This window comes from Megalopta genalis, chromosome 16, assembly GCF_051020955.1.
Source record: "Megalopta genalis isolate 19385.01 chromosome 16, iyMegGena1_principal, whole genome shotgun sequence".
Classification (NCBI taxonomy): Eukaryota; Metazoa; Arthropoda; class Insecta; order Hymenoptera; family Halictidae; genus Megalopta; species Megalopta genalis.
Genome location: NC_135028.1, coordinates 2826754 through 2852319, shown reverse-complemented (window position 1 = coordinate 2852319; position 25566 = coordinate 2826754). Strand labels below are relative to the sequence as shown.

At 33.0% G+C, this 25566-nt stretch overlaps 2 protein-coding genes across 2 annotated transcripts in view; one reads left to right on the top strand and one right to left on the bottom strand.

Annotated features, from left to right (window-relative positions):
• Positions 1 to 510: 510 nt before the first annotated feature.
• On the bottom strand, positions 511 to 21468 carry LOC117220347 (uncharacterized). The gene is made up of 5 exons (XM_033470223.1): positions 21429 to 21468; positions 9750 to 9917; positions 6282 to 6451; positions 2387 to 2552; positions 511 to 752 (listed from the first exon to the last, which is right to left on the bottom strand). The coding sequence occupies exons 1-5, from the start codon at positions 21466 to 21468 to the stop codon at positions 511 to 513; spliced, it is 786 nt and encodes a 261-aa protein (XP_033326114.1).
• A 1401-nt stretch (positions 21469 to 22869) lies between these two features.
• The window catches only part of LOC117220345 (uncharacterized), a 35013-nt gene continuing 32316 nt past the window's right edge, over positions 22870 to 25566 (top strand). Inside the window, exon 1 of the mRNA XM_076526860.1 lies at positions 22870 to 23217. The gene's annotated coding sequence lies outside the window, so the exon portion shown is untranslated. The remainder of the gene's footprint in view (positions 23218 to 25566) is intronic.

Here is a 25566-nt window from a genome sequence, read left to right as displayed (position 1 = left end):
CACTTTGCTCAGCGGACTTCTTCTGAGCAAGGCATAGTATATGGTTTCGTTTATTAATCCTAAAATGTTATTCTTTCTCATTGCTATGGAATAATTACAAGATTTCGCTAAAATATCACATGGCTTCATGGAAATTTCGGGCGCAGTAGTATTAGCTACAGTTTTTCGCGATTATTTCGAAAACTAAAAAAAGAGAAAGATGTTTTGCAAAGGAATAAGTTGTTACAAATGTCAGACTGTATAACATATTCAAATTATACCAAAATCAGAGTGAAGGACTCTGTTGTAAATATTTTGATAATATTTTTGGAATACTGTTTTAATAAATTTACATGCCTGCATAATACCTGACATTCGAAACACTCTTGATTTTAAGTTTAAGGAGATTTAGAACTACTTAGTACTGGTGGCATTTTCTATCAATATAAGTTTGAAGTTTTATTATAGAAGTTTGCATCTTTTCACACTGAGGAATAATTTTTATTTAGACTATCACATATTATAAGCGATTTATTTAGTGTATTGCAATGGTACCCAGGATTCTCTCGAATATGATGCAGGATATTGCAGATAGGTTCTGCTCACATCGTCAAACGTAATGCCGTCCACAGTTATCGAAGTGCTCTCCACATTTGTATAATTCACGATGCTTCGAAGAGGCGTGTTCAAGGCGTGAGACTGTTGGTGCGATCGTAAACTGGTAATCACAGGGAACTGTCTTTTGCATATGTTACAACGATGAACTCGTTCGCCTAAAAAAAGACCTTCGTTAATCTATGCAGATTTAGATGGCATAAGGATCTATAATACATTTATCGCATTTTTGAAATATACGATTTTTAAGTTACACTGTAGTTGCTAAGTTGCCTGAATTTCTCTTGTGCTTAGGCCATTATTCCATTTGAGCAACCAATATTTAAACCTAAAATTTTTGTATTGTGCGTTCCTCCGCTAGCTTCAACTACTGAATATGAATCTTGTACTCAACATTGCATCGTTTTCTAATCAAATCTATCGAACATGTGTTCACAAAAAGGAACAATTGAAGCTGCACTACCTCGATATTTAAGTACTGACATTTTAACTAAAATGTGCTATGAACTTTTATTCACAGCGGAGTTGGGCAAAATTTTATTCGGATGGCTGATAAAAGATAAAGAATACCGAAGAAAATTTGATTCGATACTATGGATTAAATATTCGATCGAATAAAAGTGTATCTAGATAAAAATTTATTCAAACAAAATTTTATTCGTCACTGTCGAATAAATATTCAATCGAATAAAAATTTATCCGATAAAAATGTGTCCAAATAAAATTTGTGATTCGAACAAGACTTTATTTGGATAAGGATTCATTCGAACAAGATTTTATTCAAATAAGGATTCATTCGAACAAAACTTTATTCGAATAACAAATTTATCGAATAACAAATTATTCGAATAAAGAATTATTCAAATAAAGAAACATTCGAATACAGAATTATTCAAATAAAGAAACATTCGAATACAGAGAATTATTAAAATAAAGAATCATTCGAATAAAGAATTATTCAAACAGGTAGAATAATTTATGACGAACAATGAATAATTCGAATGAAAAGGAATTCAATTGGATAATTTTCTTAATTAAATATTTATTCGAAGCAATCTAAGTAATGCCCAACTCTGATTCATAATGCAATTATGCATAATGCATAATAAAATTATATAGAATAATTATAGCATCGTGGAACACAATTGTGAGATATTTTATGGAAGAAAATAATAGAGTAAATCCTCCCTAATTGACGCTCAGATGTGAACAAAAATGGACGATTTAGGAAGAGGGGATACAATTATTCGAGCCTTACGGCTTGTTTTAATCGCTACCTATTGTCAACATCTATAGAACGAGATGCAATAATCGTATCTCCTCTTCCCAAATTATCCATGTTAGTTTAAAAGCTGAAGGATAATTGGGAAGAATTTACTATATTCTTCAGACATTGTAAAATATGGATGAACAGCGTTTTTTTTCTTAAATTATTACTGTCACGTAGGAAACAAATTTTGAAAATTCACGCTTTGTAACATGTTCATTGCTTCGAACGCGGCGCAGGAATCGTGCGCTACCCCCTCCTTCCGTCGCGCCCTGCAGCGAAGCCAGGTTCCGCCCTCTCGCTCAACTACTTTGCAGCTGCCAAGCTCGCCTCTCATTGGTCACCGTTTTTCGTTAATAACTCGTAAACAAAGTCACGGATAACATTTGCGCTAAGGATCAAAGTTATTTCAAATGACGGGAATTAAGATAATTATGGGATACCCTACCATACCATGGTTCGGTAACATACGTAGACACGTCTTTAAGGTATTTGAACATCAAAATAGTAAAAAATAATAATTACCATTATGTAATTGCATGTGATGATGAAAAGCCGCTAGTTTGCAAAATCCCCGATTGCATACCGAACATCGCATGGGCCAGTTTCCGGTATGAGAATATCCATGCGCTCTTAAGTCACCAGGCGTTGGAAAGGACCGCCCACATTCGTTACATTTATGTGGTTTTTCCTGAGCAGACACATATCTAAATAAATATTGTGCGGAATATTTATGAAGTATCTGAACAAACATTTTTACTAAGAAGTAGACACTACAGAGAAACTCAAAACATGTGTGTTATCTATGATTTGTGTGCACGCAAATTTTCAGTAAATATTTAAAATAGCGTTGCATCTTTCGATGACTTTGACCTTGACATCTTCCATCATCTTCCCAATTTGGGAAGAGGAGATACGATTATTCGAGCCTTGCATCTTGTTTTTACAGTTGTTGACAATTGATAACTATAAAAACTCGAATAATCATATCTCCACTTCCCAAATTGTCCATTTTTGTGCAAAATCTGAGCGCGAATTAAGGAGAAAAATTATTGTATATAGACATTTATCGCATTAATTAGATCATGTAAAAACCACCGTACTGAATACGTCGAGAAGAATTTAGAACATCGCGACATGCCAACAAAACTGTAACTGTTATTAACAATAAATTAAGTGTTTCACGTCGAGATCTCCAGAATCGCGTTTGTGTCGAGTGGAGACCACATTCAAACGTCGTGCGGGGCCCGGCCTATGGGCCTGTAAAAAAATGGTGAAGAAAATATGAACAAAACAGGCTGTTAAACAATCCCAGCATTGGCTATCAATGTCAACATGGCTTTCACACAGAGAAAAAGCAAAGGTGACCTCCCCCCCCCTTCCATTCCGTATCCAACTCAAACGTGTCGACCTCTGCCAAGGACCCAACAACACCATGAACTATGAAACCAAACGAGAAACAGAAAGAAAATCGAGCAAATACCCCAGACCCACTGGAAGAACAGCTTTTGTATAATAAAAACAGATATAATGAGCAATAAAAATATCTTTTTAAAAAATTGTTCCGAAACTAAGACCATTCCATTATGTCTTGTATTAAATTTCCTTTAAGTTAGAAAGAGACCACATAGGGGAAAGTCTGATATAATAAAGTGAAGTTTATATACAGTGACTCGCATTAATATTCGGACACGATATTGTTAGAAGAACTACTGCTCCTTTTTATTGTTTATGATAGTATTATTGAATCAATTGTTTTCTCATATAATAAAGCACTTCTTAAAGTAAGCAGAAACATAAATTTTGTTTATTTATTGCACATGTTCTTTTGTACAATAAGCGATAAACAAGATTGTGACAAAACTTAACGTCGTAAAAATATTCGAACAGTGAATGAATTACATTAATTTTATATAAAACGAAAAACTTTTTAATCATGTTATCATAATATTAATATTTTGTCGGTTGAACCTTTTGTTTTATTACTTGATGTAATCATTTGGGCATGTCACAGATGATTTTATTTAAAGAATCCGGTGAAATCCGTTTCCATTCGTCTAACAAACGTTGTTTTATCTCTGTTGTTGTCTTTGTAGGTGTTGTACGAATTTTGCAGTCTAATTGATCCCATAAATTTTCAATTGGATTTAAATCAGGCAATTGAGGAGGAGGATGCAGCACTTTTGGACAATTCTATAATAAATATTGTTCCGTTCCGGAAGACCTCCCGTAGGCCGCTTTCGCGAAGGTTTATGGCGTGGACCAGCGAGGATCATAAAGAGACGGAAACCTTTTTTCCATCTGCAGAACATCGGTGCAGGGTCTTCCGTTTCTTTAATGACCGCGACGCGTCGTAGGCACGAAAGGCCCGAAAAAACAACCCCGTCGTAAATTTGAGAATTTGACGGGTCTTGAGAAAGTTTAGTCCCAACCGTCGCGGGGACGATATCTCAGGCCCCAGGGGACCTCCCGACCACGCAACTACGCAACACCCCCCTCTCCTAGACAAGGCTCGTGTAGGACGATACGAGAGGGTGGTGACGAAAAGCTTAGAGGACACTGATTGGAAAATCGCAATCTTCGAGAAAAACCAATCAGTGCGTCCCGGCGTGGAGGTGGAGGTTCCTTCAGGGATCTCAAACGGGGGTGACCAATATAAAATAACGCGACCAGTCGGGGCGCGGACACAGTAAACGCAGAAAAACCAGTCGGAGTCAAACAGTCAGAAGTCACAGTCGAAAACACTTACACGCGCTCTCTTTCTCGCCCGAGCTCTAGCTCTAACATACAGTACAATCGGACACTCTCTCGAGTTCATGAGGCATTCCGTAGAATCCTCATCCGCGGCATTACTTCGCTAACGAGCGAACGCAATCGCGGGTCGAAAAAGCTCGACTCGCTTCGCACACATTTTCCGCGACACATTCGAGTCCCTCGAGTCGGATAAGTGCGAAACAAATATTCCTGTACAATTCTGGCCTTGTGTTTAGGATCATTGCCCTGATAAAACTTAAAACTGTACGTATACCCATATTTATAGCACTTGTAATTAAACTTAAAAAAAAAATGTCCAAATACTTCATTTTGTCCATAATACCATCGATAAAAACTAGTTCACCTACACCTACAGACGAGATATAACCCCACACTATTACACTTCTACCACCTTGTTTCACTGTCGGTCTTAAATTTGAAATGTTTAATTCTGTATTTACTTTACGCCACAGCATTGTTTGACTGTCGGATCCGTAAAGGTTAAATTTGCTTTCATCCGAAAATATTACATCATTCCACCACCAGTTGTCTTTGTAAAAATAGTGAAACACGGTGGTAGAATTGTAGTAGTGTAGGGTTATAGTTATAGTAAGGTCTCGTCTGTAGGTGTAGGTGAACTAGTTTTTATCGATGGTATTATGGACAAAATGAAGTATTTGGACTTTTTTTTTTAAGTTTAATTACAAGTGCTATAAATATGGGTATACGTACAGTTTTAAGTTTTATCAGGGCAATGATCCTAAACACAAGGCCAGAATTGTACAGGAATATTTATTATAGAATTGTCAAAAAGTACTGCATCCTCCTCCTCAATCGCCTGATTTAAATCCAATTGAAAATTTATGGGATCAATTAGACCGCAAAATTCGTACAACACCTACAAAGACAAGAACAGAGATAAAACAACGTTTGTTAGACGAATGGAAACGGATTTCACCGGATTCTTTAAATAAAATCATCTGTGACATGCCCAAACGATTACATCAAGTAATAAAACAAAAGGTTCAACCGACAAAATATTAATATTATGATAACGTGATCAAAAAGTTTTTCATTTTATAGAAAATTAATGTAATTCATTCACTGTTCGAATATTTTTGCGACGTTAAGTTTTGTCACAATCTTATTTATCGCTTATTATACAAAAGAACATGTGCAATAAGTAAACAAAATTTATGTTTCTACTTACTTTAAGAAGTGCTTTATTGTATGAGAAAACAATTGATTCAATAATACTATCATAAACAATAAAAAGGTGCAATAATTCTTCTAACAATATCGTGTCCGAATATTAATGCGAGTCACTGTAGATATATCACCAAAAAACATTAAAAGTGCAAAGGTTTACTCATCATTACTATTTTCGTTTATAATATTCCTGTATGCGCTCTAGAACATTTGTGTACCATAATTACCACCACTATAACTTGTTACAAACAAACTAATAAATTAAACTGTATACACACTTTACTGACTTTATAATTAAACTGTCAATGAATTTGTTATCAATGGTTGTTTTTGAAGGCACGTGTAGTTAGTAACTTAACAATATTGTGACATTCATGTAAACCCGTGTCAGTGAATTATCGGTGGGGGTCGCTAAGTGTCGCTGAGTAAGTGTAAAGTAAGTGAAAAATATAAAAACCTTATAATGAGTCATTCGATGATAATACAAATTTGAAGAAGCTGTGAAACGTTTCCCACAAATGGGACATTCATGTGGTCGTTCTCCAGTGTGAATTCTCACATGTGTGTTCAAAGAACTGCTCGTACTGAACATTTTCCCACATATAGTGCAACCATGCGGCTTCTCTCCTGTTAATTGCATTTATATCGACATTAGAGTTATTTCCATACATTTCTAGACGAAGGTTTGAATTGATATAAATCGTTTCAATTTGCTGAAGCAGACATAAAATAATATTTTGAACACTATGAAGTTAATTTAAACGAACCACTAATAAAATTTATGGTTAAAAGTTAATAATTTCCATTGAAAATTATTTTCCAAGTTTAATCGCTTTTTCTGAATTGATTTGTCTACTTTTTCCATAATGATTAGAAAATTAATTTAATGTTATAATTGCATTAATGTCATTTTCGATAAATACACAATAAATGCACATGTAACGTGTTGATTTTTAAAGACGATTTTTTTTTAATGATCTCTGTAAGATAAAAGTAGATTTAACGTGTATGCATTTCGTAAGAATTTTAACGGAATTCTGTTGGTACTGTTTATGAAGCATATTTACTGAATTCTATTGATATTGAATTCCCATAATATTTAGCCAGTAAAATATAGCATTTTAATGCCTCTGTTAGTTTCGGAAATATGAAGAATCTTTATTGATGAAAGTAGACCAGTTTAAAGAGAGATTGTTAACTACATTTGAAGAAAGTTAAAAAAAGGTAGAAAATGGTAAAAGATTTCTTTTTAATTTTGGAGTCTATAATGTGTTATATTTATTTTTTATCAATGAAGGCCAAAAATAAATATGCCTATATTATTTTTAGAAATTATTGTAAGAATGTTTATTCATTATGTTTAATAAGAATTAATGAGGTTCAATGGTTAATAAATTATTTATTAAATGCAGTTAAAGAATTTGGGAAGAGGAGATACGATTATTCGGGCTTTGCTGGCCGTTTTTATAGTCACCGGTTGTCAATAACTATAAAATCGAGCCGAAAAACTCGAATAATCATATCTCCTCTTCCTAAATTGTCCATTTTTGTGCACAATCTGAGCATCAATTAGGGAGAATTTACTGTAGTGTGGACGCCAATGTATGGCCTCAAATGGCATTGGAAATCTCGTCATTATTGATGAAATTTTAGATAAATATATATATATATGCCGATATTACAAGATAATTTAAAGCAAAGTGCGGAATATTTAGTGCTAGTAGATGATTTTCATTACAGCAAGAGAATGATCCTAAACATACCGCGTGCTAAAAATACTTCCGCGAAGTCCGGATATGAACCCTATTGTGCACTTATGGACAGAGATTGGCAGACGACAACAATAAGTAAATATAATATTAATGCTCAAGAAGGATTTAAAACAAAAATTTTCGGTGTTTGGAATAGTATAGAAAAAAGATTACTGAAAATTTGGTTGACCGCAGGCAACAACGTTTGCAAGCCATAATAAGTGCCCGTAGCGTAAAGTATTAAAACAGACTAAAATATTAAAACTCTGTTATTGCTCGCGGTCGATTTTTAGGAATCGGTCGAGCCTTGTGAAATTTACACGTACTGTGTCGACTAGTGAATGCTCGAAGGACCACCTCCCCTATCAGGAGGAACAAACTTTACACCGTGAGTGAGGCAAAACAATTTATTTACACTCTCCGGCGGAGATACCAGAATGTTGAGTTGCGAGTTTCGAAAGGTATCTAAAGGAAACGAGAGGTATCTAAAAGTGTCCAAAGGTATCGAAAGGTGTCTAGAAGGTATCTGGAGGAAACGAGAGGTATCTAAAAGTGTCCAAAGGTATCTAGAGGAAACGAGAGGTATCTGAACGGTGTCTAAAGGTATCTGATCTGTAGACCGAGGTTCGCCCATAACGACACCTCGGTCCTCCCTACCCTAGTAAATTAGGGGTGGGTGTTGAGGAAAGCCGCCCAATCGCGACGAGCCCGAAAGACAACGCCTGGGACCTAAGAAGGGGCAGTACCGCATCTTTGCGCGGGAGTTCGAGGCCGCGCATGGGCCCGGGAACTTCCCGACATCTGCAAACCATTTCCTAAATTGTCCCTTGTCCCAAGACGTACCGTCTTCCGCGACCCGCGGCGCGCCATGGGCCTAGGGTCCAGTGTTTATGGCGGGCAATACTGCCGATGGCCAAGAGTGTGGACCATGTGCCTTGGGGCGACCGGAAAACTCCTTTCAACATGGAGCGGGTGATAGGCCCATACCCTAGCCGGTTTCACGGGTCCCAAGCACATGGCCCCCCGCCATAAAACCCTCGCTCGACAATCCTCAACAAACTCTATATTTATGTAACAAATATATTACTAATTTAATCGTTCGAATACTTTTGTGACGTCCGTTTAGTCGATGCTGGCAATAAATCTTTCATGAGATTGTTTACGTTATCGAAGACACTTTTAATTTAACATGTTTAACCATTATACTTCTGGGTTACTACAGCGATAAAATTTTTCTGTAATTCTTAATGGGACTCGGAATTCTTAATTTTTCCTCATCAAACTTTTTTGGAGAGCGTTCAAATACTTCCGTGACTTACTGTATACAAAATTATGTGAAAAATAAGGTCAACAATTATTCACATTATTATCCGAATAATTTTACAATCTCTATTCAAATCATTTATTCGAATCAAGAATAAAGGATTATTTGAATAAATAGATATAACAATTTATTACGGATAATGAATTATTATTATTATTATATAAATAACATATTGATAATTAAAATATGTATGAATACAATATTCTACTCAAAATAATTCATTCGAGTGATTAATTTAGATAAATATTTATTTCAAACAATTTAAATAATAACACAACTCTGATTGAGAGCAAATAAGAGATATTCTAGTATAGATAATTGCATTAGTGCCGATGGTATGTAAACGCATTGCACCAAACACCTAAATAAAATATGTTTTTAATGTATTGTAAGTTTTTTCCGTGATTTTGATTGACCTTGCTACAATATTTGTATTCGTTTTGAGAGCTATTGTTATCAATCGATAAACACATAGATATGGGTAACAAAAGACAGAGAGTTTCGCATGATCGAAGTTAAAATAATGTCTAAACTAATCATTTTCCAACATACATAAATTGCTACTTCTTTACAGATAATTTTGAGCTGCATTATGCTTTCTTTTAGGAAATTAGACATAACATGAAAATCGCTCGATTCCTCCACTCACGACAAAATTTGTATACTACTATGTTAGTATATCCATCTTTATACTAAAGAACTTTGATTAATAATCTTTTCCATATCTCCGAAATTGGCAAGAATATTCAAGTGTTAAATTTGTTTACATCACTTTCTCTAATTGCAGCTATTTAATACATGAACAGAAACGGTAAATTATTTAATAACAAACAGACATAAGAAGACTGACCTGTGTGAGTTCGTAAATGTCTTTTCAGCAAAGATGGCCTATCGAAGTTTTTACCACACGTCTGACATGGTAAACACCTTTGAAACTTCAACGGATTTATCAAGTTTCGATCCTTGTCAGAACTACGGCAGCTTAGATCTAAAGGCATATCCTGAACAACGCTCCATACTAAACATTAAATCCAATAAGCATAAGGTAATACAGTAAATTTTCCCTAATAGACCCACAGCTTGGAGAGAAAGATGGATAATTTGGCCTTGCGCCTCGTTTTTATAGTTGTTGACGATGGGTAATTATGAAAACGAGCCGCAAGGCTCGAATAATCGTATCTTCTCTTCCCAAATTGTCCATTTTTGTGTACAAACTGAGGGTCAATTAGAGAGAATTTACTGTAATTGTTTTAAACAAAATAAGAGACTGATATATCTTCGAAAAGAAACACAATAAAATATGAAATAATATTTAGTATATATGTAGTACTCGATGATGATAGATTGGTAAGGATGATTGATATAAATCGATTGTGATTAGTACGAGGAGCACATTACCATGGCACGATCCTAAAAAAAAAATTTTTTGCTAAGTATTGTCCACGAGGAGAAAAGTGCGAGTAGCTCATCAGCCTTCAAACGAGAAAACAGAATAACGTTTTTATAATTTGGTCAAACGATCTAAATTTTTTTTGGGATCTTAGAGGGAAACTGTTTGGAAAAATTGCAATTGGTTTCCATGGTAAAAGAATTAAAAGATGCTGTATTTTCAACTTTTTATGTGAGCCCGTAACGAAAATTTAAAACATACATTTTGTAGATCTCGAGAACTTACATGCATGCTGAACATTTCATCGAAATCGGTTTACCTTGACAGGCGCTGTAAATAATTAAAGATCGTAAAAATTGCACTTTTTCACGAATTTCAACCAAAAGACAAGTAATTTCTACATCTTTCAGTGGCTATAGCTTGGCTATGCGTCAATCGATTTCGGTGAAATTTTCAGCATGCATATAAATTATCAAGATCTACAAAATGCATTTTTTAAATTTTTGTTATGACTCCACATAAAAAAGTTGAAAAAACAGCATTTTTAATTCCTTTACTATACCAATCAATGGCAGTTTTTCCAAACAATGTTTTAGCTACTAATAAACTAGTGGATAAACTAATCCCTCTAAGATTCCAAAAAAATTTGACCCAATTATAAGAAAGTTATTCCATTTTAAAAGTGTACGAATTCTTTCTAGACCCACTGTATATTGTATACAGGGTGTTCCCAGGTTCGCCAAACTTTAGGTGTAAATTTAGGACTCTAAAACAAACAAATTTTTCCTCTGGAAGTATACTCACAAATGTTTCTTCAAGAGATATTTACTACTATAGACTTAGTAATGTATGCCATCGAAATAATTCAGATTTATCATGTAAATTACAAATGGAAATTGTTGTATTTATTGCAAAAATAATTGTAAAAATAATTTGTAATTATTTCAAATGTTATAGATAAACATTACATCTATGAATAACAGATGAAATGGTTGGCTGACACTGTACACCTACTATTTCGTTACACGCTTGCACTATTCTCAGTTTTAATATTTCAATGTTCTCAACAATTAATCAGAATGAATGATAGGTGCTTTGTTTACGGCGCAAACAGCAACACAGCAGTAACTGTCTATCTTGGAAACACGGATATTTTAGTTATTAGTTACTAACTCTCGATAACTTTAGAAGTAAATATCTCTCGAAGGAAGCATTTGCGAGTATACTTCCAGAGGAAAAATTTGTTGTTTATGATATTTATGAAATATTTAATAATATAATATTTATTAACATTATAACATTATAATAATATAATATTTATTATTATTAGTTTAATAAAATAATATTAATACTATGATATTCGCTTATATACTTTATTTATTTATAAATTAGTAATAGTGTCGAAATTATGAACATAAATACTACGCGTGGAATAAAAATCGTTGAGGGTTAAGAGTCACGTAAATCGAAATGGTAACATGTAGTGAATCACCCTCTATACAAGCTGAGTCGCCTAAGATCTCCGCCTAAAATATCTTTGTTGTTTTTAATGTTACACGAAATAAATGAATTAATATAACCAAAAATGTTTATAGTTATTCTATCACAATTATCTGCCTTTCTGAGTTAAATCAGTGTCTGGCGAATTTTATTCGAAATGAAACTAACAAAAAATTATTTGAAATAATTCTTATCGAGCCGTTATTTGAAAATGAAAATGTAGCAATTTAAAATAATTAATTAGTTCATTATTTGTGGATTCATGAAATATTGTCGCGAAAGAAAATAATCGGTGCTATAGGAAAGGAAATAATAAGGATGTATAATAATAAGGAAATAATCGGTAAGAAAATGTAAGGTGGGTGTCCCTCTTCCAAAATATGTTTCTTAGAGAACAATTTCACAATCATCTCAAATAATTATTTCATGCAATTATAAAATAAAATATTTAATTTTAAAACACAATTTCAAATGTTATTTCAAAAATGATCATAGGCATGGCAGAAATTATGAAATAAAGTAACATGCTACTTGAAACAGTATTTCGAAACAACAGTTCGTTACGTTAAAAACAACGGGAATATTTTATGTGAAGATCTTAGATGATTCACCGTGTACAATGCTGGAAACAATTGTGATTGTAAATAGTAAGATAACAATACCGTGTATATTCAGCTTGGAAGCTTACCGGACATTACAAATTTGTCTAATGTTTCTTAAAAAACCTCTATGCAAAAGCGTATCACTAACTTCACCAACTATAAAATATCGCGCACTTCGCGAACAGGTGGAGGTGCAAGGAAGGGTAGCTCTGGCTTGCTAGATACTACCGCAAACGGATGAAAAGCACGATTGCAGGTGAGAAAGGAAGGAGCTATCTTCTCGAGGGCGCATGTCGAAGGCGGTGTTTCTTTCGAAGGGTGGAGTTACGTCCTTCCAGTAAAATCACACTATTGCCGTATAATCATATGTACATAATTTCCTTCAAACGTCATACGTAATATTAATAGTCTGTTGTACTGACGCGATGTGCGCGTGCGTCTTAATAGCATATTATTTATTATTACTTACTTATTTTATATTATTTATTATTACTTACTTATTTTATATTATTTATTATTACTTACTTATTTTATATTATTTATTATTACTTACTTATTTTATATTATTTATTATTCATTACTTTCTTATTACTGGTGTAACATAAGATCGTCCCGCTTTGTTACTTAATTGCGTAACAATACATTGCCGATTCATTGACAATTTCACACCGTCAAGTGTTTTACTTTGTTGTTTTGTTTGTTTAGGTTTCAGTGATTACTTCTGCGCAAGTCTGTTCACATCGGTGATCTTTACCACTGTCTATAAAAGTAAAGGTAAAAATACGTTAAAAAACATGTATAAAAATTCGATGTGTATGAAGACGATGCAATTGACGAATCAACGTATAGAAAATAGTTCTGGACGCCCTATGACAACAGATTCTGCACGAATTAAGGCCTTCGTTAACAATAATCATCACATAACAATACGTGATACTGCACGTATATTAAAAACATCCACCAGGGCGGTTTCAAAGCATGTTCGTGATCTTGGAGTGACAAAAACAGGACGAATTTATGTTACAACCTAATACATTGCAGATCGTATGCATTTATAACAAAAATTGATAGATTAAACGCAATACGGCAAAATTATTCAAACAATTCAAAAATACTATTGCACCACTGCCAACTCGTTGAAAGTGTCTATGCAGTTCCAATTAAAGTAGGCAATTTTAATTTTGCATAAAAATGTGCAATCTAGTTATTATCTATTAACATTAACTCTTAAATGGTACAATTTTCACGAAACCGTCTGGTTATGCTATATTAGGATCATGATATAGTCCAATAAAAATATATAAAATTATAAAAATATAAAAAAATAATTCATAACTCCAATATACTAGTTAAGGATTAAAAATGATACATTTTTCATGATTGTCTGCGAAAAGTAGCACATTTCTCTTACGGATTTATCTTGACATTACAGTGAGACATAGAATTGAGTTGTAGAAGAATTGAATAATGTTAAGATTTTGCCGTGGAATGAGCTCGGTTGGGCTTAATAGACGACACCGTAGTGTAAACGAAAAATAACTAAATGAAATACAGACTGTTCAACGGAACGGTCGTATCGATTTTTGAGGCATTTACGTTAATTTGACAAAACAATGTTTGGAATAAAAGTTAATGTGTTCTTTGAGAGAAATAAATTGCAATAACAAAAATTGTAAAAAATCTTTGTATACCATAAAAAATGCAAGTCACCTTAACTTTCTTAAATAGCACTATGTACTTTCGAAGTTATAGCATTATAGCTGACGGAGAAAAATATTCAACTATCTACTACACAATGACCTTCGGTTGATCTTTAGCTGAAAAATCCGTAGTAATCGAGAAAATCATTTTCGTACGCGTTAATGAACCTGCTGTGACGATACTGTATATACTGTACACTTTCGTAACGCTCACATTTTGGCCACTAGGCAGCTACAATAGTTTATTCTGGCTACCATATTTCCGTCGCTAGGTGACTTGAGCTACCTATTGTAGCTGTCAAAATACGACAAATTTTGAACGAAAAGGTTAAAAAGTATAATAGAAGCTAGTAAGTAGAATAAGGAATTTTTTTTGTAGGAACATGCCTCAACACGGGGAAAGTTCACAATAAAGAGTGAATTAAGAATCAATCTTTATTACAGTAAATTCTCCCTAATTGACCCTCCGCTTGAAAACAAAAATTCGAACCTTGCTGCTTGTTTTTATGGTTACCTATTCTCGACAACTATAAAAACGAGGCGCAGGGCTCGAATAATCGTATCTCCTCTTCCCAATGTCTGTCTATTCTTTGTTTACAAGCTGAAGGACAATTGGAGATAATTTACTGTAGCACAGGGACAATGTGGGCAGGCCTCTGACAGGGGCAATGTGGGAGAATTTACTGTATGTCGGAACAGCGTTCTCGAAGTGTCGTGTTAAGGCAAAGACAAACAAGTTTGAAGTGTTCAGCAACCATTCAGTATCATTTGAGAAGGGTTACAATTCCACTTGAGATGCCAAACTCTATGCCGATTCGTTTTCTATCCGATGTCAGTAAAATATCAAATCGGTCAAGGAGAAGAACCTTCAACCAAATCCTCCGCACGAGGAACAATTTCGGTCCTGCAGTAGAATTTGGGAGAAAATTAATAAGTCCTAAAATTCTCTCTAAAAATATTGCTAGCTCATATGATGATGTATCAATTGATGAAAAAATACAGTTTCATAGAAAGAAAGTTTAGATAACCTTAAATTTATGATAAAGTATATATTTTCTTATCAAGTTTTTATTGCAATTTGTTGCCATATAAAGAATATGTAACTTTTATTTGTACAATATTGTTGTCAGTTTACTGCATAATATATATAATTGTATGGAAGATTGGAGAGAATTAATTACTTCGCTTTAAAGTAAAAAACGAAAGAAAAGGTCAAGTTATCGAAAGCCTACACACACATTTAGAATAAGTACATTGAAACGCGGCACTGCGTAAGCCGCCAGCCGTTGCCCGTCCACTGTTTTCTTTCAAACACAATGACGCTGCAACAAGGAGTATACATAACGGGTGAACTTTTTAGTTCAGATCAAATGCAAGGAACCTAACCGTATTAATTACTAACTAACTTTCCCCACAGAGTTAGGTTTGGATTAGGTGGTGGGGGCGCTAACCCTGTTAGTTATTAACTCCCCTGCCACCTAATCCAAATCTACCCCAAACTTAATTCTGCAGTTCGGATAATTGTATCCCCTCTTCCCAAATTGTCCATTTTTCTTTACAAGCCGGGCGACAATCGGAGAGAATTTACTGTGCGTACTGTGAATCCGCGGATCGCTAGCTTGAAAATTACATTATTAACCCCTTAACGCGCAGAAACGTATTAACACGGGCGTGCAAAACCGGCCAAAATGTGCAGACCCGTATATATACGGTCGGCGTCGCAACTTATGTTATGTTACCTATATTAATTGAAAAACAGTACGATGGGTACAAAATTCGATCTGCAATGCGATTCAATATTCACTATAATTATTTATCCACTATTTTTATTGAATTTTTAGTAATTTTTGCATTTTTTTTACATATTTATTGAAATTAAGGTCCAAATATGTATATATATTTTCTTAGATAAAAAAAATTGATTTTTTTTGGTCGTTTTTTTTTTTAAATTGTGCATTAAGGGGTTAAAAAACTTGCAAAATCTAGCAACTAATTTTTATAGAAAGATGCGTAGCGATGTATTAACTTTTATTCCAGAAGCTTACGGTAACTACATGCTGAAATTGATTCTCTTTGATGAAGTGTATTCGAAATTATTTTTTATAAAATTATAAATTATTACACTTTTATGAATCATTTTATTATACAATAAAGTATCTATCTTCCTGTGTAAATGTCATTAACTACAAAAACAAATACTTATAATACCATTATTTCTCACAAGGAGAAATATACACCGTAAAATACGATTTCTAAGACTAATAGAAACTTCGAACTTCTCAATCGATATTATCCTATTTAAACATTTTTTACACCCAAATCATAGTCCAATTGAATATCCTGGAAGTTTTTCGAACTTAATGACATCAAATATTAAAAGATTGGAGATGATCAAAAACATGTGTTTTTCACGCCTAATGCCGATTATGTCAAGGTTATGTCGCTCACTTCAAAAATCGTCGTTGGGCTGCTTTTCATTTCGATCTCACGCGACGGTTGCTCTGTACTGTATGCGGACAGCTTACTCCTTTCATCGAAACATCTAACGGCTCGTTTCTATTTTCCTCTATCACCGATATGTCATGTGAGCTCAGCGCAAGACTGGCCGGTACAATTTCAAAGTTCGAATCTTTTCGTCCAGCGGTTTTCTCAAACACCGTTGAAAAAGTAAAGATAACCTTCGCGCGTCTCTTAAGCGTGCACTTACAAACAAAATGGTGGTAGTGGATTACGTTCGCTTTGAAATAGAAAAAGTTTCGTCTGAAACATTTTTACAAATAACAAATAGTTTTGAAGATAGTGGCATATAGCGATTAAAATTGGACACTCTGTGTATACCATAATGCATATAAAAATGATTGTATCTAAACGATATCGGTATAAGTTATGTTAAATATTTTACAATTGTGATATCAAATTATATCACAACTCTTGCAATCGTGCAATGTATCATATTTTTCGAAAAAACATATAGACAACTTATAGCTGCATATTAAAGCAAGAAAAACGTTAAACTGTCTTGAAAACATGGATCTATGTTTCATCCTATTCGGTCCATTTTATCCATGTTCATTTATTTTGGTATATAAAGAACATAAAACAGATGTTTACTAACATCGTATACCGAAAAATTACTCGAAAATATATCTATTCGTTATAACAATAATAATAGCTCATTCATGTATACGGGTAGAAGAACCCTTTGTTACAGAAAAAGTAATAGCAAATAAAGATGACGATGACGATGACAGTAATGGTCAGAATAATAATATTAGTATTATTATAATAATAAGAGATACGATTATAATCGTATTTCCTCTTCCCAAATTGTCCATTTACTAATATTATTATTCTGACCATTACTGTCATCGTCATCGACATCTTTATTTACTATTACTTTTTCTGTAACAAAGGGTGTTTCATTAATTTAAAGAAAAAATTAAATACATAGTACATACATAAATAACTAAATCGAAATTCAGCTTCTGTTAAGAATATTGTTTTTCAAAAGACATTATTTTAAACACTTCTAGTCGTAAGTTGAAGTAAACAAATCATTACATATGTGTTTTGTACTAGATTAATGTGTAATGTAATAAAACAATAAAAATAATGTGAACTATATTAGATGTCTATTTTAAATGGTATAACAATAAAATAAATAATTGCAATGTTAGTAAGACACAATACAACGTGCTCTGCTGTTCCATATTGAGCGTCCTGTTATGTCATGGTGCCAACCGGTACTAAGGATGTTATAATGGTACCCCATTTCCATGTAAACTAAAAGTCATGCGGAGAATCATATTTTCTACGATATCCGTTTGTAAATTCAAACAGGTAAGCTTACAACTAAACGAGAAAACACAAAGGCATGAAATAATAATAAATAATAAATAATCCATCGAAACAGTCGGTAAATCGTTAATAAAATATTGAGTAAATAAAATGTACCTTATTTAATTAAAACTACTAATCGTGATAATTTATCAACTAATTATTGAGATTTCTCTTGAATTCAAATGAAAATGTCTTTGCAATTTAGCTATTTTATAAATATTTAAAATTGTATATACATAGTTACACATGTGAATGATTACTACGAAAATTATTATACAGAATAATTCATTTAAGTGTAGTACCTAACCTAGTGACCTGTATGTTACATGAAAAAATGTTTCAAATAAAAGATTTAATTTTATCAAATAAAAGATTTTTACATTACAATGGTATCTTCATATCTCGATAAAAAACCAACATGTCAACAAATTAATTGTTACATGGTATAGCCCTTTTAATACCATAAAACTTCTGTTTAAAAAAGTTGTTCATATAACAAACAGGTGACAAGTAATTTAGGTGACACATGTAGGTGAATCATCCTGTATAACGTAACACATTTGATGTCGACACTTAATTATTCCGATATAAAGAGAGGAGTGTATCGATCAACAGTAATGCCTCGTCATACTGTTGGCTATTTTTCATAGCATTCGAGCGAAACGGAGGTAAGATAATTTGTCGAACGGCATCAGAACGCGGGACATCCCACAGCGCCTTCCCCTCGTTTGTCACCTGAGAGGATATTAACGCTATTCAAGTTTCCTCCAAATCATCAGAAATCGTTCCTTCATTGACTGTGCGTGACAATATGCTCAATCTTCTTTCGTGTACAGTATTTCAACATTAGCATAGCAGATCGATTCAAAGAACGCATCACACAACAATTTTTAAACTAATTTAGAATACTTGATTGGAAAAGGTATAATATTGATTTTCAATTTCGTCGATATTATATTTATTTAAATGTCTTACTATAACTTGTTTGATTAGAATTTATATATGTTGTTACTATTTTTCATAAAAAATGAATTATTGAAATTTGAAATATTAGGCTTATTTGTGAGTGTTATGTAAATAAAGTCGATATTTATTGGTACATACATTACTAGCTACGATGCGTCGTGTGCACGAACACTTTACGGAAAAGAAGCGGTAACTAGAGAACATCAGAATTATTATTAATTAATATTATTTTAACAAAATAAGAAACTTCTCGATAAATATTTGCAGAATTTCTTCAATAATTTGAATAGATTAGACATGATATATCAATGTCCTTGAATTTGTTTAAATTTAGTAAAATTATTAAAGAAATTCTGCAATCGACGGAGAAACTTTTCAGTTTGTGGGGTCAACTTGTCGAAAAGCTGTGTTTTCACACATTTCGACGGCATTAAAATATGCTATAAAGGACAATATTACGAATAACCTTTTCCTTTTGAAAATTCAGCAGTCGAATTTAGTTTCGGAGATATTTGCAAAGAAATATTGCGAAAATCCGCTTATACTATCCCTGGCAAAAAGTTTCTAATCAGAAGCGTTACTAACGCTTTAACGTTTACTAAAACCATTGCTTGTTTTGAAGTGTAAAGTAATATTCTTTGTAATTAAAAATAATAGAGAATTAAGAAGAGCTTCGTATAAAGTAAGTAACAACAATAGAACACGAACTCCCATTTATTATCGAAGCCAAACCAATGTCTAATTTTATTATATAATTTTAATTAAATTATATAATATTAAAATATATAATAAAAAATTATATAATATATAATTATAATAAATTATATAATAAAATTAGACATTGGTTTGTCGTCGATAATACGTGGAAGTTCGTATTTTATTGTAATTAATTAATATTTAGTGAAGTTTAGTTTTAATATATATATATATATATATATATATATATATATATATATATATATATATATATATATATAATGCTAAAGTTAAAATTTCCTTTCAACATAAATACGTTATTATCGATGAAAAAACAAAATGTTGCTTAGAAGAAAGTTTCCGATCAGTAGAAATACTGGAAAAAAAGTTTCCGATTATGGCCTGAATAAATAGCTCTTTGAATGTATGAAGTGTGAAACATTTAAGTATTAATTATTAATATTTTGATGCTTTCCCACGTGTCGATATTACAACTTTCATACGTCCCGGCATGGGTTTAATAAGGTTTTTGCAGACCATGGGTCAAATTTCTTCGCATGATATTTGGATAGCCTGACGAAGATTTTGTTTTCTAGCCGTTTCTCATTGATAAGCTTTCTAAGTTTTGCCTATATGATTTCAATAGGGCTGAGACCAGGACTGTTCGTTGGGCATTTCATTGTTTTAATGTTTTTATGTGGTAAGTAGTCTTTTATCACCTGACTGCGATGACAGCTGGCATTACCATCTTGGAAAATAAAATTTAACGAATCTTCGGACCAGTGTTCAATGCTAGGAATTAAAAAATGTTCTAAAATATGAATATATGATTCTGAATTCACATTTTCATTCGACGTTCGCCATACAAATATCCATGTATCATCTCCTATGCCAATGCATACATAGGACTCATCACTGAATATTGCTCTAATGCTTCTTGGTGAGGTATGGTTTTGTTTTAGCTTTCCGAAATGAAAAATCCGTCGTATAGACGATTTCTGACAGTACAATCCGAAATATTTAGTGCCAACTGTACATTCAAAGTTGTTTATCTCATATTTTTGACTACTTTGCGCAATTGTCGATCGTTTCGTAAATTTGTTGCACGGGAACGGCCATCCCTTTTGCGATTAGATACACTCTTTGATGCCTCATATTTTCTTCTTAAATCACTAATAATGCTGTGGCTGCTCCCTACAGTTTCTGACACTTCTCCTTGATTGTTCCCATTCTCGAGAAGCTCAATGATTCTTAATTTCACTGTTTGTGTGGAGGTAAAAGTATCGAATGTCTGTTTACATTTCTGCTGTCCGGTGACCTTCTGCGTTTATATTCATCTTCCAATGTATTTCATACATTCGTGCCATGATCGGACATTTCTTCCCAGTATTTCTACTGATCGGAAACATTTTTCCATGCAACATTTTGATTTTTCACTTGTGTATCGTTGATAATAGATGAAAGTTTGTGTTTTATTGTTGTTATTTACTTTCTACTAAGCTATCCTTATTTCTCCATTACCTTTAACGAATGCCTAATTGTTAAGTGTCATTGTGTTCGTACAAAAAGTCTTCAATCATGTCAATTGTCATGTTTCTCGAGGAGGCGGAAGCAGACGGCACTATGAGCCTGCCAACGAAAGGAATCCAAAAAACATCCGCACATCTTTCCCGATTGCCAAGGATTAATTAAGTGACCAGTGTTTTGTGACAATGACGTGAAAGTGAACTCCTTGTCGAGGATTGATTAAGTGGTTAGTATTTGGCGACAATGTTGTAAAAATGAATTTTGTGTTTACCATGCCGATTCCACCTAAGGCCCCTTCGACCGCATACCTTCCTCGGTAAGGCCATTGACTTGGGATTTACTGAACATTGTGCGAGGTCAGTGCATTGACATCATGAATTGTGACCGAAATGGGTAAGTTTACTATTAATGATATTCTTCACAATTCTTATATAATATAAACATATCCCTTATGTTCTTTGACGCAATTTATTATCAAATTAGCTTTGCAAATCGTTCGTTGAATTTTGTTTGGGTACCGAATTATTGAAACGAAAATACTTTTGCGTGAGTTTGACGGGATTTCTTATTGTAAAAAAAAAATTAGTAAATATTCTTCAGGCATTCTAAAATAAAGATGAACAACATTTTTCTTAAAATTATCACTGTCACATAGTAAAAATTCAGACTCATTTTTGCTACGGAAAAAGTAAATGACCTTAGGATCCCCACATTTTCAGCTTGTAACATAATTTTGGGACACCCTACATGGGTTTGAGATCGATTATGGTACATATTTTGTTAAATAGCTCGGAATATCGCAACTTTTCTAAAAAAAAAAAATTTATATCAAAATGTACTATCTGACGAATATGTCGGAGTAAGAATCCCAGGATATTTGAGCCGCTTCTTTTTAAAATCTTATCTGAAGTGTAGGAAAATGAATCGAACTTAATTATTTTTCATTTCGGGATAATTATTATATTACTATTTTTAATTATATTAAGGGTTAACTATTATATTATATTATTAATTATTTGATCTTTCTAATATTCGCTCGGAGAACTCACTTGAAATTAAGTGAGTCATACACATAGTTAATCATAGTTAATCATACACATAGTTTTGAATAGATATGACTGACAGTGACTTTTTTAAATTTTATCCTCGTGCCGAGAGCTCAAGAGAAAGTAGTCTGGAATGTGCACGTATGGGATGCAAGACGCAGGCCAATTTCCGTACTAGTTTCTCCGATGAAGGTTTAATGCTAAATTGTGATCCCGAAACCCTTGAGGAAAATCGTAAAACTGTCTTCCTTTAGCCCCGCTTTTCCTCGCTGGTTCCATATGGAGTGTTCCTGGTTCCGCTCTTTTACTGCTTGCAACTGGCATTCCTTTCTATTGTATCTCCTACTCGAAAATGACTGCCTAATCCTAACTTTACTGTTTCGCTGGCTAGGTATATTTTTATCGCTGTTACTATAATACTGATCCTCATGCTATTTGTCATTCGAATAAGTACGCTGTCATGACGATGGTGATTATTAAGATGGCGGCGATCTAGATTCCGACGACATTACACCCCGCATGAGTTTACTAGAAGGAAGCACAGTCAAACCTGTTTTTGTGCGGTCTTTTTTATGCGATTTTTGTTCTGCGGTTCCTATCTACCGCACAATAACAGGTTTGACTGTACTGTACTGTTGCGTGACCACGCGAACATAGCCATAGGTAGCCACGATTTACGATGGCGCTATCGTATTATAATCTCAGGTGTTAACAAGATCGTTCCTATCTCGGATTGCGTCTTTTTGGGTCCATCCCTGCTTATAGCGCAATCTCTCTACCGCTCAGTTCGACGATGTCAAGCTGAGACAGGGTCTTTTTAACTAGTTTGCCGATATTCTCAGGGCAGACAGAGCGTCGGATCAAAAAGATCGATCTTAAGATCGATCTTGAAAAGCAATTGCTATTCCTATCGCGAACAGCACTTCACAGTACTTGTAGATGTTTTAAAAGAGGCGTTGCTTTATGCTGTTACCACACAACAAGATTTAACTCATAACCTAATTTACCGATGAAAGAAGAAATACGAAGTAATGTTAAATTAATAGTCAAAGTATGTATAACTCAAAACGACAACCTCTGTATCGTTTAATTGTGTATTCTTATTCAGAGTCATCAATTTTAAATAATTTTTGTGATCAAAGTTTGATTAAGTTCTTACAAGTACAAAGTTTTTAAATTTTATTAACATTATTGTATGATTCCCATAGCATATAATTTGTCATGGCTTTATCTTAATCCTTAGAAGGTCGATCTTCCGCCAAGATGCAGGAGACCAACCTTGGGTATTTTCGAATTCATACTAATGTATACTTTAAAAATAGTTTTTCTATTAAAATTATGTATTATTATACATTTAAAGGATAGGTAAAATAATAAAATGAATACAAAATACAGAAAAATTATTTTATATTCGTCATTTTTACAATTTATGCACGTAATTAGCAATTTTTTAACATAGTACATCACTGTTCGACTGAATATTGAATACTGATAGGAAGTGAGCAGTGAGCATAGAATTGTTTATGTATTTTAGTCATTAAATGTGAGCCAAGGTTGGCAGGCCGAGGGTTAATCTATATAAAGGTCTAAGGTTGTCTAAAGGTTAATCTATATATTGTGAATTACAATCATGCAAAAATATAATTTATTAATAAAATGGCAGTTGCATGAAGCCGAAATTTGGTAAAATCGAAACTTCACTAAAAGAGAACCTACATCACAAGATGAAGGGATGCCTATTCTATACATATGTATGTGTGTCAAATTTGGTGAAGATTGGTCAATTCATTATTGAGGTATTATGAAAGCCAGTTTGAAAAATGTTGTTTCAAGGGAAATAAGGTTAAACTACTGAGTCTTGTTTCAGGATATAGGACATCATGTACATGTATATAGCTCATACAGTCAGCATAAAAGTAATCTTGCAATAAATTTCAGATTTTGACAAATTATCGAAATTGTAATTGTTATAATTTTGTTAAAAAGAGTCATGCCTTAATAAATCTCATCTTGTTTTAAAGCTAGAAGCTTCTACTTTCGCAATTCATTGATCATTTCTTCCTACCATGTTTTTACAACTCATAGCAAACAGAAAACTAAAGAGACAGGATTACTTGAAAATGTTATAAACTGAAACTATGCAAAACCATTGAAAACTTTTTTCACAAATAAATCAACCATGGCTTTGAATATTGAAACTTTATCTTTTATGAAATAGAAAAGAGGAACAAGTTCGGTCATATAAAGCACTCGTGAATCTTGTGCTACTATAATGTAGGCAATATACTTTTCATTTGAATCTCAATAGAGTAATTAAAAAAAAAAAAGTTATACATCAAAGTTTAACAGGTTATTGCAATGGGTAGGCTTTAATCTTGAAGTCTATATTAGGATCAGTTGTGAACAAAATTTCCAATGTATTTACAGATGTCTCATTCCATAACATTTTCCAGAAAGTGCATGTCTCCAGTTTCCCACCTGTTATATTCAGCAAAAACATGGTACAGGAAAATGGATGCTGCATAACATAAGTAGAAGTTTCAAGATTTAAAATGAATCCAGGTTTGTTGTTGTATGACACGCTTTTACAAAATTATAATAGTTCAAATATCAACAATTTGTCAAAAGTCTGAAATTCAGTGAGTAAATATTTTTCACACTGATTGTATATAACATATACTTTCAACCTCTTGTCAGTTCAGCCCGTAGGAGTCACAGGCTTATGCATAAACATACAGATTTAAAAAAAAATAGTATGTATTGTACTGTATGTATTTACAAATAACTTTTTCATTTTTATAAATGAAAGAAAATCATTTACTATTAGAATCCACTTTTTTTACATTTGAATAACAACCAAATTTATTTAAAAAAGACATGTAGCTATTTTTTGAACCAATTTCGTCAAATTTAGAGGTCTGGTAAAGGGTTAATCAGGTATGTCTAACAAATAAAGAAGACAAAAATATGATATCAATTTTTCGCATGTCTGTTTTAGTCTTGCTACTTTTGAAATATATATATATTTATCAATTTAGTTACCAACTTGGCTTGCTTATTGAAGTAGTACTTTGTTCCCTTAGAAACTTAATAACTTTAATATTCTAATGCATTGAATCATATCATTTTGGGAAAACATTTTTAATGAGTAATGCTTTAAGAGTATATAATAACAATTTTTGAACTTTTAAGCCTTTCGAATAGGAATACTCTCTTAAACTACAGAATAGTCATAAATCAATCTTTTTTTAAAAAGTAGAACAAAGATTCAAGTAGAATTGTTGATGTTTCCAGTTTTCTTGATATAAATCCATTACTTTATTAAACAGAGGAACGTTTAACATATCACTGTATTTTAAGAGTTTTCTTTAGCTTTAAACTTGTAAAAACAAACTATAGT